Source organism: Coccomyxa subellipsoidea (genome assembly GCF_000258705.1).
Source record: "Coccomyxa subellipsoidea C-169, whole genome shotgun sequence".
Classification (NCBI taxonomy): Eukaryota; Viridiplantae; Chlorophyta; class Trebouxiophyceae; family Coccomyxaceae; genus Coccomyxa; species Coccomyxa subellipsoidea.
Genome location: NW_005178022.1, coordinates 712,767 through 728,457, shown reverse-complemented (window position 1 = coordinate 728,457; position 15,691 = coordinate 712,767). Strand labels below are relative to the sequence as shown.

The following is a 15,691-nucleotide window of genomic DNA, read 5'->3' as shown; positions in this document are numbered from 1 at the left end:
TTCCAAGATTTAAGCAAATAGAAAAGGAACGAGGACATTTTGCATTCCAGCCGAACGACCTATCCTAATATATGTCAACACGTGAAGCACGTGAGCTTGTGGGTATGGAATCCTCACTGTGGGCATTCCCTCAGTTTGTGATTATGCAGGACTATAAAAGAGAATGATGGAGTATGTATGGGGGAGCTTGACGCTACAACCTGCAGCTACAAGTAATGTACCTCAGAAGGAGGATAAACTCAAGCTTGAAGCAACTGTTTAAGCCTGCCAAGCTTGCAAATGAATCGTTTTGGCGTTATTGGCATTTCTTATCTGACAAATGGGTGCATGCATGGCAGAATGCAGAAATACGCAGGACAGCTTTAGCGCATCTGACTTTACATGGAACGCTTGTACACTACAATCATGACCATACTTCCCTGGAACACCTCAACTGCAAAAGTGCTCTACTGCTGACATTCCCAGCGCAATGCACCCACATATTGTCCACTGTCACAAGTTCCTGGGGATGGCTGGCGGCCGTACAAGCACTGGCAGGGCCCAGGCAATGCGCTCGGGGGTGGGGCCCCCAGAAAGCCAGCTGGCCGGCTTGGCGACAGATGTGGTGAACTCAAAGCGCAGAACCCAGCGCAGCGACACTAGGTGCGTCGCGAATGAGGCCGGCGCGTCCGCAGGCAGCGAGAACATGAAGTGCGTCAACACCAAGTCTGCTGTTATCTCCACGTGCTCGCCCCACACCTGAATCAGATGCCGTGCACAAGTAAATGGCCATGCCACTTGCACAGGAGCAGACCTCTACGCTCTGGCGTATCTCTCTACGCCATCTCCTGGTAATGTTACAGCCAAACGCAATGAGACAAGTAACCTAGACCTGGCACACTAATGAGAACTTCAATCACACAGAGCGAGCCCTCTGGATGCTGCTTCCGGCCTCAAGCCTGCTTCTCCGCAAATATCTCTGTTCATGGCATAGGCAGAAGCTTGCAGCGTACAGCACAATTTTCGCAGTGCAAAAGCAGTAAAGAAGAGGAGTGCGGCGGGGGCGGTCGGCGGGCGCGCACCTTGCGGATGGATGAGTTCTGCTGCCGTGCAGCGCTGCTGGATCGCCACCGCTCGTTCACAACCTCCTCCGTCTCCAACAGCACGGCCACCTTGGAACGCAACACAAAATAAAATTCACGTCACCGCCTCAGCAGTGATACATGCGGGAAGGGTGCCTGCCCAGAAGCAACGCCAGGCACCAACATTTGTATACCACTGGACCCTAAGGCACCATCTTGACCCCTAGAAAGGCGCACTCCATTACATTATTGAGAGTAGGGAATGTTGCAGACAAATTTTTAGTGGGGTCTTGCGCACCTGGACGCATCTGGGGGCTTCTGGGTTGAGGGCGGCGGCCTCCTGTGACGCTCTGAAGTCCAGCGTGCCGGACAGCACCGACCCCAGCGCAACATGGCCGTCCGAGGGCGCATGCAGCGCCACCCGCACCAATGCCGCATCTCCCACCTGCGCACATGCAGCCACTCCATTTGGTACAGCACACCTGTCTTCACCACATTAGAATATGATGCCGACATTTGCTGGTGAGCTTACCATGTTAGGATGCTTGCATATCAGGCCTGCATGACGCTGTTTGCTCGGCAATGAACAATCAGACACTGTATAGCAGTGTGCATGGCGTAGGAGCCATGCAGGACTCACAGGGGAAAGGGGGGCTGTGAAGATATTTGTGTCAATACTTTATTAACGCTGTCCTATTATAGGTTGCTGTCAGGCACCGGACAAGCAGAAGGTAAGCCTTGAGGCAGTGGAACAGGACAGAAGGGGCTGACAACAAGGGGAAGGGAAAACGGCAGCATGCAATAAGGCTCAAGCAAATATTTCAGGGTCAGGACATCCCTTTAAAGGAGGGGGAAAAGGGAGGTGGTAGGGCGCACCCGCAGGTTGTAGGAGCGGAGGGCGGCTTCGCCGGGGGTGGTTGGGGAGGTGAGCATGTGGCGGCCGGTGCTGGTGGCCGACCGCGCACTCCGCAGCGCCGAGGACTGCGGCCCCTCCGCATCCTCACTCTCCCCCGCAGGGTGCAGCGTCATCTGCGCCACCATGACAATTCTTACGTGCGCGCAATATGATATTGCATTGACATGGCGACTGGGAATCGAACTCAGGAGCAGAATCTTCCAGTGCTTGGTAACAGCAGCTTTAGTGCAGTCAAATATATTGAACGCATGTCCCCTCCTACTCCTTGTAGCAAGAAGGGATACTGGTACTTTGCTCTCCTTGGCAGATCACATGCAGAGAGCATACTCCGTCGATGCCCTGACTTGGCCCTCAACCAACTTTCTTCGTAATCGCTTTGCAGGGCAACACAACGCCCCACTCGCAGCTCCTTACAGACAACCTTCTTCGTTTCACAGAGCCACAGAGCCACCACGATGCCCACAGCATGGTGTCGAGGCGTTCGTAGCAAGGCGGTGGGATACCAATCTAGTACCTCATTCAGCAATATTGGAGTGGTAACGTTTTCCGAGCAAAGGCGACACATGGCGGCCCAACAAAGTGTTGGCGCGGTAAAGAAGTGGACACCTCGGATAGGGGCGTGATGGCGTCTGCGCCGTCCTCGTCTGCAGCCTCCCCCGGGTCATCGGCGTCTTGGCTGAGCGCCGGCGGAGGGAACGTTGGCGTCTCGGCCGTGACAGAGGGGCGATGATCGATGGAGGTCAGGAAGGCCGGCTGCCACGCCTGGCCATCCCCCTCCAGCTGCTGGAAGGCAAACCCCTTGCCGCTGCCGCCCGCCTCGCCCTCCCGCCCAAGCTCCTGCACATGCATTTCCAAAAGACTTCAGACTCTGTTGTCCAGATCCCGAGAACAGCATACAGCTGTCTTCCTGATCACATTACATTGTTTGGATGGGGGCCTTGAAAGGTTGCCATGGAATGATGGTCTTGTGGTATATCGAATCATGGCCCTCATGAGTCCACACACATGTCTGTAGGCTCTGTGAGAATATGTTCTCACAGAGATCCTTGCGAGGTACAGAATTGTGAAGGTATCATAAAAATAGATGGGCATTTGGGACGCGCCTGGAAGTCTATGGTGAGCTCCCTGGGCAAATAATTCAGTTGGTAGGTCACCGCCGCCTGCTCTGCATCATCCCCAGCCGCCACCGACCCCACGCCTCCCCTCCTCTCGCTCGGGTCCTTCAACAACACAACCCCCCATGTCATTATCCGCAATATCTGTTTGCCCAGCACTTGTGCCATTCCACGATGCCAGATTTAGTCTCACCCACAGGGATGGAGAAAGGCCCACAAAGGCAAATGCTTGATGGTATTCCTTAAACATGCAGATACAAGAATGACAGTGTTGGTCCGACCCACATGGAGTGGAAGAGATCACATATTCTCACATGCATGCAAGAGGTCCCAGGGGTGACAAAGATAGCAATGGCAGCCCAAGCTTAGATCACTCACCCAGGCTGGCCAGAGGTGCACCGGAGTGCTGGCCTCGGCCGTCTGGTATCTGCTAGGGGCCGCCAGGTTGTCGCTGGGTGGCAGCGGCAGCGATGCTGACTGGGCCAGGCTGCCACTGGACCCCCTCCTGCTCCAGCTGCCGCCACCTGCACCCATGTGCGCTATGCCACATTAGCAACGAACCTCGACAGCAGGACTGCAGCATCTCACACATACGGAACTCTGCAAATATATGGAGGGCCTGAATCTCAGAAGCTGGCCTCTCATGAAATATGCAGGGGACAACCAGTTCGGTAGCGTCAACAGCACATAGAGAAAGACAGGCCTGATGACAGGGTTCTCTGCTTCTTTCTGTGCCTGCTGAAATAAACCATTTGTGCATGTGCAGCCGAGAGGGCACACCATCGTTGGAGGCTGCGGCGGAGGCTGTGACAAAGGGGTTCCGGCCAGGCTCGTGGGAGTCAGCCAGGACAGCGGCAGAGGAGGAGAGGGGGATGCTGGGTATGCTAGGAAGCTTTTTGGGCAGCGCAAACTGCACCGTGGCCTGGAGCTGGTAGCTGAAGCGCGCCGCCACGCCCTTGAAACTGGGCGGCAGCGTTCTGGGCAGCCGGAACCTGCGCAAGCGCGACAGCTTTCTTCCAGCCACGTCTCACAAAAGCATCAAACTTCACTGCCACATTCATAAAATTGTCTGCAGATCAGGGCCACATGCAACAGCTGATCTGCACACCAGAGCTACATGCAACAGCTGGTCTGCATGCACTTGAGGCAATAACAGCTCTGAAAGTGAGACATGCAGCCCTGCAGACAGGGACGAACATGCCTGGACGATATAGCCAGAACTTTCTGGTGCTTTGCTCACCTCAGCAGCCACCTGCGCGAATCGCCAGGCACAAGAATGGTGTCCTGCATGACCAGCCTCGCCGGCGGCGTGCGCAGGATCTGCCTGACCTCCCTTTTGCCCTCTCTGAGAAATTGGGCTGAGACAGGCTGGTACGACGAGGACACCCATGACCTGTCTATGCGCTCAGAGCCTGAGAAGTCTACATTCACCGTGGCCACCTCAATGGGGCCACTGAAACTCTCAGGCACGCTGCTGTCATTTAATACCTGCAACCACCATCTTGCAGGTTTGGACTCGAGGCACAACAGGTGGTTGATCGACGTGAATGTAGAAGACACAAAGCTTCCTTCTTTGCTGTTATACGAGTAAATGGATCGTGTGACAATTTCAAGCATCGATAGAAGGCACTTGCAAACCTCCAAGGTGGCTGTAAGGAAATCTCCTGAGCAATAAGATGCTCGAGTTGGTGTGAGGAATAGCCGCAGCGGCATTGCTTACAGTGACGAGAAGGTTCGTTTCAAAGTTCAATTGCGCATTGCTGCCGGCAATGTGAGTCTGTTCGTTGTCTATACATCCATCGAGGTGATCTACTTGGCTTACTTTTCCAGCAGCAAGCTCTCACTGAAGATCTTGTTCAAATCTCCATCAACTTTTTGTAATGTTGTTGCAACAAGTCAGCAGGTTGTGCTGCTCTACCTTCAGTTACTTTGCGTGGGGCGTCATGTGTTTGACCATCTATCACAGCACCATGTACTTTCAGGCTGCAGGTTGACTTGTCTCGACAATAGCGTCGTTCTCAGGCACTGCTACCGCTTGCTGCTATTACAAGCACAGTCCGCTCGTCACCACCAGAGAGAGTCGCTAGAAGTCTTGCATGTCCCCTCGTGCAAGATACGCGCACTGCTCCAAAAGTTCTTTCCGACAGATTATCTGTCGTCGACAATTTTTTGCGCATTCCCGTTGACTTTCTTCTCAAAACTTATCCATAGAGAGAAAACCAAAGGAGAAGCTGTGGAAACCTTAGAGACGAGCAGGTGCGAGGTTCTGGCGTGCCGTTGGACATGTCTCAGAAAGCTGCCAAGTTTCGCACTGTCTCAAGCGAGAACAAAAGGCTTCTGGGTCATGCTAGAAGTGCTACCAGTATTTTCTCCCCGGCTAACTGAATCAAATCAACTGATTGCTGGTGCAAGCTGCAAACACACCAACTTTCCCAGGAGCAACCCTGCAATTCTCTTTGGTTTCTGCAGCGTTGTCGCAACGGGAAAGGAGATTTCAACTGAACTTAGCACATTCTGGGAAAATTCACCCGCCCTCGTCCAATTTGGACCGGCAGGCAGAGACACGAGGTTGGATGTTTTCTGGCAAAAGGGCCAGACCAGGATATTAGTGTCATTTTATTGTGATAACCTGCAAAGGAACGAAATAGCAGAGTGAGGACAAGTCATAACTCCAACAAGGTGCAGCTGTTCTTCGCAGAGTGCGGAAGGCGACCTGTAGCTGTCACCTGCTGAACACTGGAGTTTGGGACCCCTTTCCTCAAGCCAGGAATTTCGCACAGTCATGGCTGCCAGAAGACACCAGGCGCTTGCAACTGGACTCCTTTGCCTACTCGCTCTTGTGCAAGTGAGCACTGTCATCTTTCCCAAACACCTTATTCCTGTACTAGTGATGAGCCCGGAGACTAGTTGTTTGCACTTGGCTGTGTACTAAGATACACACCATCACCATGAGTTACTGACAGTGGCATTTATTTCACTCCTGCAGGTGCAGAGGATACAGTCCCTAGGAATTGACCCCATTGTGGACTATGTGTTCCCCATCTGGCCCACCATCAATTGCTTCAACCCGGCGCGGTCCGACAACAGCCAAGTGACCCCCAGCGCTTCGTTCACCAGCTACCTGACAGCTGTGCAGAACAAGGCCAAGCAGTTCACGCAGAGCGGCCTCTTCTTCACTGCACAGTGCGCTCCTGGCCTACACAAACTGTCTTCTATTCAGTTTGATGACGTACTTGTCACTCTTGCTGACAGAGACTAGCATCAAATTTTCGTCTGCCAGATTGTTTGTGAAATGCATGGAGAGCAGAAGACACTCTAGCTGATGATCGAAGATGCAATTCAAGCAGCCTACGGACAACTGGGCATGTTCCTCTTGCCCTGTCATGGGTGTATCAAGTCTATGCCTGGCTCCTGAGCGTACCTGCCAGCAGAGCTTGCTGCTGGGCTATCAGGGTGTCCTGACCTCTAGCTCAGATCTGATAAGGGCCCTGAGTGCCGCGCAGGTGCAAGGCCAGCCTCATCCTGAAGGGCACGATCGAGTGCTACTATGTGTTTGACAAGACCAGCTACCGCACGGGGCTCAACACCCTGAAGAACACAGCGCCCTACTCGGGCATCTCCCTCAACTTCTGCGCCATCCAGTTGGACGGCGGCCCAGTCAAGACCTCCACCATCTGCTTTGACAACTCTGGCATTGACCCCAACCACCCCTACGTCATTGCCAAGGTCCCCCCTTTCGCCCTCTGTTGCCCACGCTTGCTGTAAGCCACATCGTCGAATAATGATTTTCTTGTTTTTTCTTTTTGCATGTGCTAGCATGTTTTGCATGCGCTTCCTCTGAGCCCCGTTTTAGATGGTCACAAGAGGACACTGTTATGCCTGGAGCAAACGAGATTTTTTGGGAATCGGGTGTCTAGACAGATTCCATACATGCCATGCAGCAAATACTTTGAGAAGAGAAGGGGAGTGCGCAACTGCAGCTGGGAGTCTGGGCAGCTGCATGTGCTTCCCCCCTCATGGCGACAGGAATCTGCATGTGTGGCAAGTGTTTATTAGAAACTGTCATGACGTGACCGTCGCATGCACGCAGGTGGAGACGGCCGGGCCGCAGTACAACATCTTCCAGACGCTGTTTGGCGCGAGTGTGCACGACGCCAACGTGAGCCCGCCGCAGGACTACACCATTTCCTACACCTGCTACTTTGTGTGAGCGCCACCTGGACAGGAGGGGGCAGCACTAAATGCTAATAATGTAGCAGCCTCCAGCGGAGCAAAGAGCACAGCTGCGGGAATGGGTGGTGAGAACACCGTTGCACAGCACAGAACAGAACGCTGTCAGCATTGCTGACTGTGGGGTGGACTGGCTGGATGCTGCTGGTGTTTGGATCTAGGGAGCGCAGGTACATTTTTGTAGCTGGAAACGCATTACAAAGCTGAAAGGCAGGCGGTGCAGAGCTTTTTATTGCACCAAACGCTGCGGGTCAAACAACAGACAAGCAAAACAGTCCTGGAGCAATATTGTCAAGACATCCTTGTCTGAAGATTCGAAGACCAGGCTATAGTCCTGCTAGGAGAAACTACTGTACAAGCAATGAAAGTTTCATAAGTTTGTTGTTGACTGGCCAGACTGCAAAGCCAGATCCTGGCAACCTAGCTCTGCAAGGATCTTATGAGGCTTGTCAACGTCAAATAATCGTGCGCCGTGGCACAATCTGAAACAGTCACTGCCAGAATAATATTGCTGAGCATGCGTTGCGGAATGTAAACTTTTCAAGTTCACCGCTGTAACACCATGTTGCTGCTTCCATCAATGCGCGGCATCCTCTTTTGAGGACAGTCAAAATATGCAGGGCAGTGCACACATGCGTGTACAATAGCCTCAGGCTGAGCGCCCCAGCCGTGCAAAGGATGGCCTCTTCTATCAGACGAGAAAAGTCAGCAGACTAATTGCTTGAGAATCCTGAAGCCAGAATCAGAGCTTGCCATCCAGCCACATGCCGATGAAGCGGGTTGCGTGCACGAAAATCATGATCACCAAACCAAAGCTAATCCCCACAAGGACAAATTTCACGATTTCCCAGTACGTCGGCAGGTCCCTGCACACACAGCTAGACTATTACTTTAAAAAGCAGGGAACTTTTCAGCAGGGCAGCTGAAACTGCAGACTATGAGACAACAGTATAATGGAGTCACGCACTCATTCTTTTCTGCGCTTTTTTTCTCGTCGACATCGTCCACGGTCTCCTACAGATACAGGGCAGCTCAGATCTGACTCCATGAGAACGTGATGAAGAGACTGGAGCCTTCCTCTGCTGCAGAGAACTGAGATATAAGCGTGTCTTTTCGCATACATCCTCTTACACACCTCCTCAACGGTCGCTGCTGTCCTCTTGCGAAGTTGCGACATATCAAATATCGGTCACAAGCACTTTTCCTCAAAGCCGTTTTCGAATTACTTGCTTGCTCTTTATGCTGCTCTGCAATCAAGCCGAAGAACTCTTACTTCTAAAATTATCAATTCAGGAATCCTTGTGCGTGGAGGTCGCTATTGGCACTCTGAATGCAGGACTGCTTTCAGCTGCAAGATCTAGATCAAAGTGACACCAAAAACGAGCCTCGAAATGATTAATTAAATCGTGAGCGGCATGTACGCGATTGAAATGACTTTGCTATCCCAGTTGTCGTTCTCCTGCAGCGGAGAAATTGGAGAACTTTGAGTGCTACAGCACGTGAACCTGAGTGTCTAGCACGTGGCTCATGACATATGACAACTATATGCCGCAGTCACCACTTCACACACCTGTTTTGCACTGGATTTTGACGCAAATATTGCAGATTGATTCCCGTCTCCCAACGCTTCGGGTAACTTTCTCACCTTCACTTGTTCAGCTTGTCACACCAAATGATGTATTGCATGCTGCTTTGTTTGTGTTTGGCATTTTGGGGGAAGTAGGGAACACCGTTTTCCTGCTTACCTGACTGACACATATGACAACTTCACAAGCATGATTTTTATGGCCGTGAAAGCTCCATCGAAGGCCCTTATGGTTCCTTCAAACTATCCTTACGGCGAGTCATTTCTATCTAGAAATTTTACAAAAGCACCGAGAGTTCATAAGCTCCCCCGGCACGGGTTGCATCATGAAGCTTGCAAGCTTGCAAGCAATTGCACTTTTGTAAGTCTCAATCAGACTGACAAAATATGAGCAATGTGCAAAACATTGCACAATCTAGCACAGCAGCATGTGCAAATGTAACACCTCATTAGATCCAGAAGTGCTTGATTCCGTATGTGCTGCAAGTCCAGTCCAATTCAGGAAGCAACTCCTTCAGCGCCTCACTAAACAACAGAGATCAGCTGCATGGACAGTAGCGTGCTGTACATCATGTTTTGCAGGAGGCTGCCTTCAGTGAGAAAAGAAATGAGGAAGCTCTAATTGAGGCAATACCACCCATGAGCAATAGGCTGCAAAATGAAAACGTGCTACCGCAATATACCCACCTGCATGCGAAAAAACATCACCAGAATCCTAGACCCTGTGACCGATGATGATTCCTGATGGGAACAGCAGCATCATGCAGTATGGAAAAAGTAAAGTTGCAGTTAACAGAGGCCGCAGCATCGGTGCTATTCTGTGTGCCAATGCAGAGGCAAAGATCCAGTCAGGCTGCGCAACAACTCTACAAAGGTCTGCAGCCTGCAAACTCAATCGTGTGTACACTTGGAGAGTGCTCGCATGGCCTCTCCTAAATCCAAAAGAACATTCCCACACCCCTTGCCCCCATGGCTCCAAACGACTCTGACTGCCACTCCGCACCTAACTTTATTCTATTTGGCCTGTGTTCCAGCGCTGCCCACAGTGCAAAGCATCCTACCCGCTGAGAGGTCCCCGGGGCCACAATTGCCAAAACACAACATCTGGTGCGCGGGGCTGCATCATCGGGAATCACCACTACATACTGCACAATTCCATTCCTGGATGAAATGCCGGTCTGTCAGCTAAAAACCTGGCACTGAATGAGGTACTGTGAGGGGCTGACCAGGAAACAAAGTCCAGGTCGTGCTTGCTTGAGGCTCCATTCCATATCAGGACCTCAGCAACAATAGTGTGCCAAACTCAAGAGGTCATCAACAAGGGTCCACAGAAACACACGACCATTGCGGGGACTTATGCAACAAAGGCCGCTTGCAGATTACGCTGCATGCCTCCAAGGACATCAGGGGCAGGCCATATGGGGAAAGCGCGCAGCGTAGATGACTATGGGCAGCACGATGAGCAGCACAAAGCTGGTGGCCAGCGCCCCAAAGGGCAAGAACCACTCGTACTTCTCGCTCTTTACGTGCGGCATGAACACCATTCCTGCACACCACATGCCACCCATTCAATTAGGATCATATTAAAAGGGTCGTTCCAGCCCACAGGGCTAGATGCATTGCGGCATCTACTTCAGAGTCATTCCCTTCCATCCTCCACTACTGGCAAGCCAACCCTTGCATTCCAGCACATAATAGATGTAGTACATTGTGGCAAGGACAGCTACCTTCACCATTGCATGCACCAACATGCTATCCACATTTGCCCAGTGGCCAAAACTAATTGCAACAAGCACTGCAACAAGCACTGCAACCTGTGGGTTCTGCCGCCACAGCTTGGGGTAAGGCCCAATGAAAAGCATCGGGGAAAGGTGGCTACAGAATTTTTGATAGACACCTGGGAAGATGCCTGCCAGGAAGCCACCCAGGGGCGTGAGCCGGTAGGGGTAGCCTGTCTGGCAGGCGGCCGTGGCGAAGCACGCCCCCGCCCCTGCCACTCCCACAACTCGCAGCACCGGATACCTGCGCCAACACCAGCACACAAAAACTCATTCCCCAGCCCAGGCACCATCTTTCTGGCCTCCGATCCAGCCTCCAATGAAGACGGCAAGCGTGGGAGCAATGGGCAAGTGTGGGAATCTCCCAAAAGCACGGGCAATGGGTCACGGGAGAGGCTAGGAGGGCTGGGGCGGACCTTATGGCATCAAAGTTGAGGAGGATGTCCATGAAGAAGGGGCCCAGCAGGCCCACCGTGCAGCCGGCACCTGCCAACACCACCGCGCACGGATCCTGCGATTCACCATGCAGCCCCCTCAGCCGCAGAAATATGCTTGAGTTATGGCTGCACCAGAGGTTGCAGTGCCAGTGGGGCAGAGCTGTGGGACTCTTGCTCCAAAGAGTCATTAACAATCACAGACGTGACAACAGCACTGGATGAGGATCCTGCACTTGGCTGGCTTGCAATTCAACCGCAATGACCACCAGCTCCAGTTCTTGAACAGTCTTGCCCACCATCCCACCAGCTGCAGGCAACAGCTGGCGTGGACTGAGAACATGTTATGTCAGGTACACAAAATTGGTGGTCATGATGACGGTAGCATCATTCAGCACTACAGATCTCCCGAAAGCCTCAAAGGCTTCTCTCAACCTCAGTGTGACATCGCCACCAGGAATGCATATCCAGCAAATCTTGAATACTTGCTGCTGCGCAATAATGCAACACACCATGATAGTGGTGTCGAAGAAGTTTCCGGCAATGCCGCAGATGAGCGCCAGTACGGCGATGCGCCGCGTGCCGTAACGCCGCTCCAAGTGCAAGCCCAGGCTGCCGAAGAGCAGCGCGCCGGCCGCCAGGTGGACGAACGAGTCATTGATGACTAAAGATGACAGCCAGCGCCACCACACCGCCGCCGCCCGCATCACAGGCGCGTACCTGCCACATGCAATACATCTTCTGACACATGCAGAGCGATTGAGATGGTGGAGACTTAATACTTCGCGTGAGCAGGAGTCCAGCATTGCAATGGCCTCAGCCTGCTGTGCTCTGACACGAGGTGACTTGTGCTTCGTTATGTGTCGGGGCTGTGAAGTTAATCCTCCTTGACCTCTAAGGCAGCTGCATCGGCAACTTTCTTTTGCGTGGGCTGCATGGAGGTTTGAATCAGCATGACGTGGTACAGATACAGAATATCCTTTTTAATCAATATAGTGAAGGGAGGCAGGTTCAGGTGCGCACTTGGCGCCCCATAGGACGAGGAAGTCTCCCTGGAAGGTGTGGCAGGGCTCCCAAGCGATCACCCACTGCCACAGCGCGTGTGGGCCCGACTTGAACACCGAAGCCGCGCACTCCCCGGCCGCTGGCTGCCCCATGAGGTAGGACACATACTCGCCCGCCATGAAGGCAAAAGTGATGAATTGCAGCTGCGCAGAATTCAGATAGCTAAATATAAACTGATCATCATGGCCCTCTGGAGGACTTCAATGAGTGCAAACAGGCTCACTGGATTTGAGCAGGAGAGATGATTGGACAGGCTGCTGCTCATTGAAAGGGTAGATAGGATGGATTACTCACCGCTAGGAAGACAAGGGTGAACCAGGGGATGTGATGCCTCAGGCACCGCGGCGTACTGCGGTCGAACACCAGCTCACCGAAGATGAACAGCTGCACACACAGATACATAAAAGTCAGAAGTGGCAGGTGTCTCAGCAACCCTCTTCTTCTGCACATCGGCACGCGCATGCTCCTGTTTGTAAGGCACTATGAAGGGATGACTTCAAAACTCACGTCGTTGGAGATGCGGTCCCAGGCGCCCTTGAAGCCATTGGAGGACTTTCTGCGCCGGAGGGCGTACGCCAGCCGTCGCCGCTTACGGTTGTTGGCATAGAACTCCTCCAATTCTTGCCTGCTCCAAGCACACAACAATGTGTTAAAAAAACTTCGATGAGCCTACTGGAGTCTGGATTTGCCTTCCTGCAGTGATCAACATGACCCTGCACACCTGCCAACACCTAGATGCCGCCATGACAAATTTCTGTGCATGCAGTCTTGTACTTGTCGCAGCAATTCACATGGCGGTCTTGCACTGACTTTGAGAGATTGCAAGAATCATAGTTTGATACATGCTTATTTGGCCTAGCCAGGTAGAGTAGAACATGGGCCATGTAGGTTTGTTTAGGTGGAAAGCGTGGAGCATACGTCTTCGCGCCAGGCTCTGACGTGTCGAGGCAGCCGAAGGGCAGCCGCCGCTTGACTCCGCCGCGGCCGTCGGGCGCCGACTCGCCGTTGTGCGCGTCCCGGTCAGCGTCCCCGTCACCCGGGCAGGGCAGAACCGCACCCATCCACTGGCGGTGCCGCCGCAGCGGATACTCTGCGAAGGCCAGCGTGCTGTAGTGCCAGCAGGCCGCAAAACAACGCCCCAGGGCCGATCGCCCGGCGCCCGCGCAGCAGCACCAGAAAGTACTGCAGCAAGCAAAACAGATCCCGTCACATGCTTGCAACTGGAGACTGCGTGGGGGCATGCCTGTCACATGTGACGATGTTAGGACGAAAGGAGGGACATTTCGGTAACGATGACCCTCTTGGGTCTGAGAACCAGTCGTCTGAGGCGATCCGTGACAACGTAGCTAGAACCGGATGCAGTGAAAGGATGACTTGGAAGTTGGGTGTGGTACCCGGATATTGTCGGTAAGGACTCCAAATCGCTCGATTCCCTAGCTGCGCTGTCCATGTAGAAGGGCGCCGCTCCCTTTGGCAGCACCTGCACAATGCATGCACCCTTTCAAATTGGGCTCCTGCGAGAGGCCATTGAGCCTGAACAGCACCTCTTCACAGAGGAGCTCAGCTCACAAACGATATCTCTGTATTCTGATTGGCACCCGTTGTGAGCTACTGTCCTGTTGTTAAGCTTACAGCAATGCACAGGAAGGCGCACCGGAGTCCGGTAGCTGGCGCTCTGGCCGCCCTCGCTGTGCACGCTCTCGTCCTCTGGGATAGACACGGAGCACGAGGCGCCTCGTATGTCCAGCGTGTGCCATGTCCCGTGTTTGGACAGCATCGGCGTCTGCGGAGTCTTTGGGGACAGCGGCACCTCAGGCCACGGTGCTGACTGTGACTGCAGCAACATGACATCCCCAGATGTCAAGGTCCAAACTCCTTCCTCTGCCTTGCTCAGAGATAATTGGAAGTCGTGGGCTTCAGTCCTGTTATTTGGCTGAGGTGCAACTAAGACAGGGTGCACATAATAGCAGAGCCACTTTCTGCACGCCTTCATGGATGGCGGCTAGTATTTCTGTGGAAAAACTATGTTCACAGAGCCAAATCCAGAGCTGAAACAGTGGCACTAGCTGGCTGCTGACCAGTCCCAGTGGGGTGACATCAAAGGGTGCTCCATGGCCAACGGACGCCAGGCTCCTGGCAGGGCCGTCGTGGCTGCCGCGGCCGCGCAGGCGGCTGCCCGCTGCAGCCATGCCCATTTCCTGCACCTGCCCGCGTGCCCGGAAGCTGGGCACCGCTCCAATCGCCATGCCACCCCCTTGTGACCCCTGCGTCGCATGCAAATTCTCATATCAACACTTTTCAGCTGCCTGCCTTCCAGAGAAGCAAGGTGACATTTTGTTTAGAGGGACATGGCCTGCCCCGTCAAGGGCCAGGTCATATTCTCTGGATCATTCGTTCATTCCCGTAAGAACAGTTGTTGACATTGACACAGAGCAGACAATAGGGTGTCCTCCACTTAAAAGGTACCGCACCAATGGCGTTGCAGATCTGGAGGATGCATGGCGAGGCTGTCCGCTGGGCATCCTATGGGAGGAGGACGACGATGACGAAGCCCCTCTGTCCACAAAGCTCCCAAACCGAGAGGTGGAGGACGTGTCGGACTGGGGAGTGGGTGCCCGGCTGTATGGGCCAAGGTCGTGGCTATCACTCAAGTTGGCAGCATAGTGGTCTGGTCGCATGGGCAGGTTGGGAGAGGGCTGCCTCCTCCCATCATACTCCCTGCGAAGGCTGCCCTCCATACCCCTGCACACCAATGCCGGATGCATGTCTTGGTGAGAGAATGTAAATGCAGCAATTCTGATTTTGATCCAGCGAGAGACCGGATGTGCTTGTATGCCTCTGCAGGTGTGGCTCAGAGCTGCAGCTTCCACGCAGGTGCACCTTTGACCCTCTGCACCAATACCCGGAAAATTGCCTCTAAACAGTTGAGGCTACAGTCAAATGTTGTAGACGTCCCTTCTGACAGAATATTTAGAGGCGGTGGCAGATTGATCTGGTCTTTGGTGCACCAGACCTCAGTGTCCCATGCCTGCGTTTCCTACGCAAGTGCAACCTGACTAACACACACTTTACACCAAGATCTGGGACATCTATGGAATCAACCAAGAGGAGTTCAAACTCCATCAAAGGTGAACAGCGGATGATCCCGGCCAGGTTTGCTCTCTATGGTCCCTCGTGACAGTGACCTCTCGTAGGCCACATTCCTTGGAGGATGCCGAAAGCAATCCATCGCGACGATCACAATTTATATATTTCTGTATGATTCTCATTTCATTTCATAAAGACAACCCATCTTGCATGCTCTACCCCTAGAATTGCCACAGCATTCATGAGGTCCCACTAACTTCAAATCACCGCCCCATTCGAAACCACTTGCACAGATTGTGAGATCCATATAGAAGAAATACCGAACTCACCTGGTTTGATTGCCGTCAAACGTCTGCATTTGTCTGCCTTCTCATGTCCACTTCGGCGCTGGCATCAAGACTCCCGACGGACCGCCACAAG

The 15,691-nt window shown here is 53.1% G+C and overlaps 3 protein-coding genes across 3 annotated transcripts; 1 reads left to right on the top strand and 2 right to left on the bottom strand.

Moving 5' to 3' along the window:
* Window positions 1–364: 364 nt before the first annotated feature.
* Window positions 365–4,870, bottom strand: COCSUDRAFT_49110 (hypothetical protein). Its single transcript, XM_005643414.1, has 10 exons — window positions 4,731–4,870; window positions 4,333–4,580; window positions 3,873–4,084; window positions 3,471–3,616; window positions 3,132–3,197; window positions 2,584–2,814; window positions 1,938–2,090; window positions 1,360–1,506; window positions 1,062–1,151; window positions 365–738 (listed from the first exon to the last, which is right to left on the bottom strand). The coding sequence occupies exons 1-10, from the start codon at window positions 4,803–4,805 to the stop codon at window positions 493–495; spliced, it is 1,614 nt and encodes a 537-aa protein (XP_005643471.1). The 5' UTR covers window positions 4,806–4,870; the 3' UTR covers window positions 365–492.
* A 415-nt stretch (window positions 4,871–5,285) lies between these two features.
* COCSUDRAFT_68083 (hypothetical protein) lies at window positions 5,286–8,121 on the top strand. Its single transcript, XM_005643413.1, has 6 exons — window positions 5,286–5,348; window positions 5,562–5,660; window positions 5,791–5,937; window positions 6,079–6,275; window positions 6,596–6,818; window positions 7,183–8,121. Exons 3-6 carry the CDS (start codon window positions 5,875–5,877, stop codon window positions 7,300–7,302), a joined length of 603 nt encoding a protein of 200 aa, XP_005643470.1. The 5' UTR covers window positions 5,286–5,348; window positions 5,562–5,660; window positions 5,791–5,874; the 3' UTR covers window positions 7,303–8,121.
* Window positions 8,122–10,310: 2,189 nt separating this feature from the next.
* On the bottom strand, window positions 10,311–14,922 carry COCSUDRAFT_59848 (hypothetical protein; the record flags this gene model as incomplete). The annotated part of the gene is made up of 12 exons (XM_005643412.1): window positions 10,311–10,453; window positions 10,805–10,929; window positions 11,102–11,196; window positions 11,632–11,839; window positions 12,143–12,327; window positions 12,479–12,568; window positions 12,692–12,809; window positions 13,103–13,366; window positions 13,579–13,664; window positions 13,839–14,018; window positions 14,263–14,448; window positions 14,656–14,922. 12 exons carry the CDS (start codon window positions 14,920–14,922, stop codon window positions 10,311–10,313), a joined length of 1,947 nt encoding a protein of 648 aa, XP_005643469.1.
* Window positions 14,923–15,691: the final 769 nt, after the last annotated feature.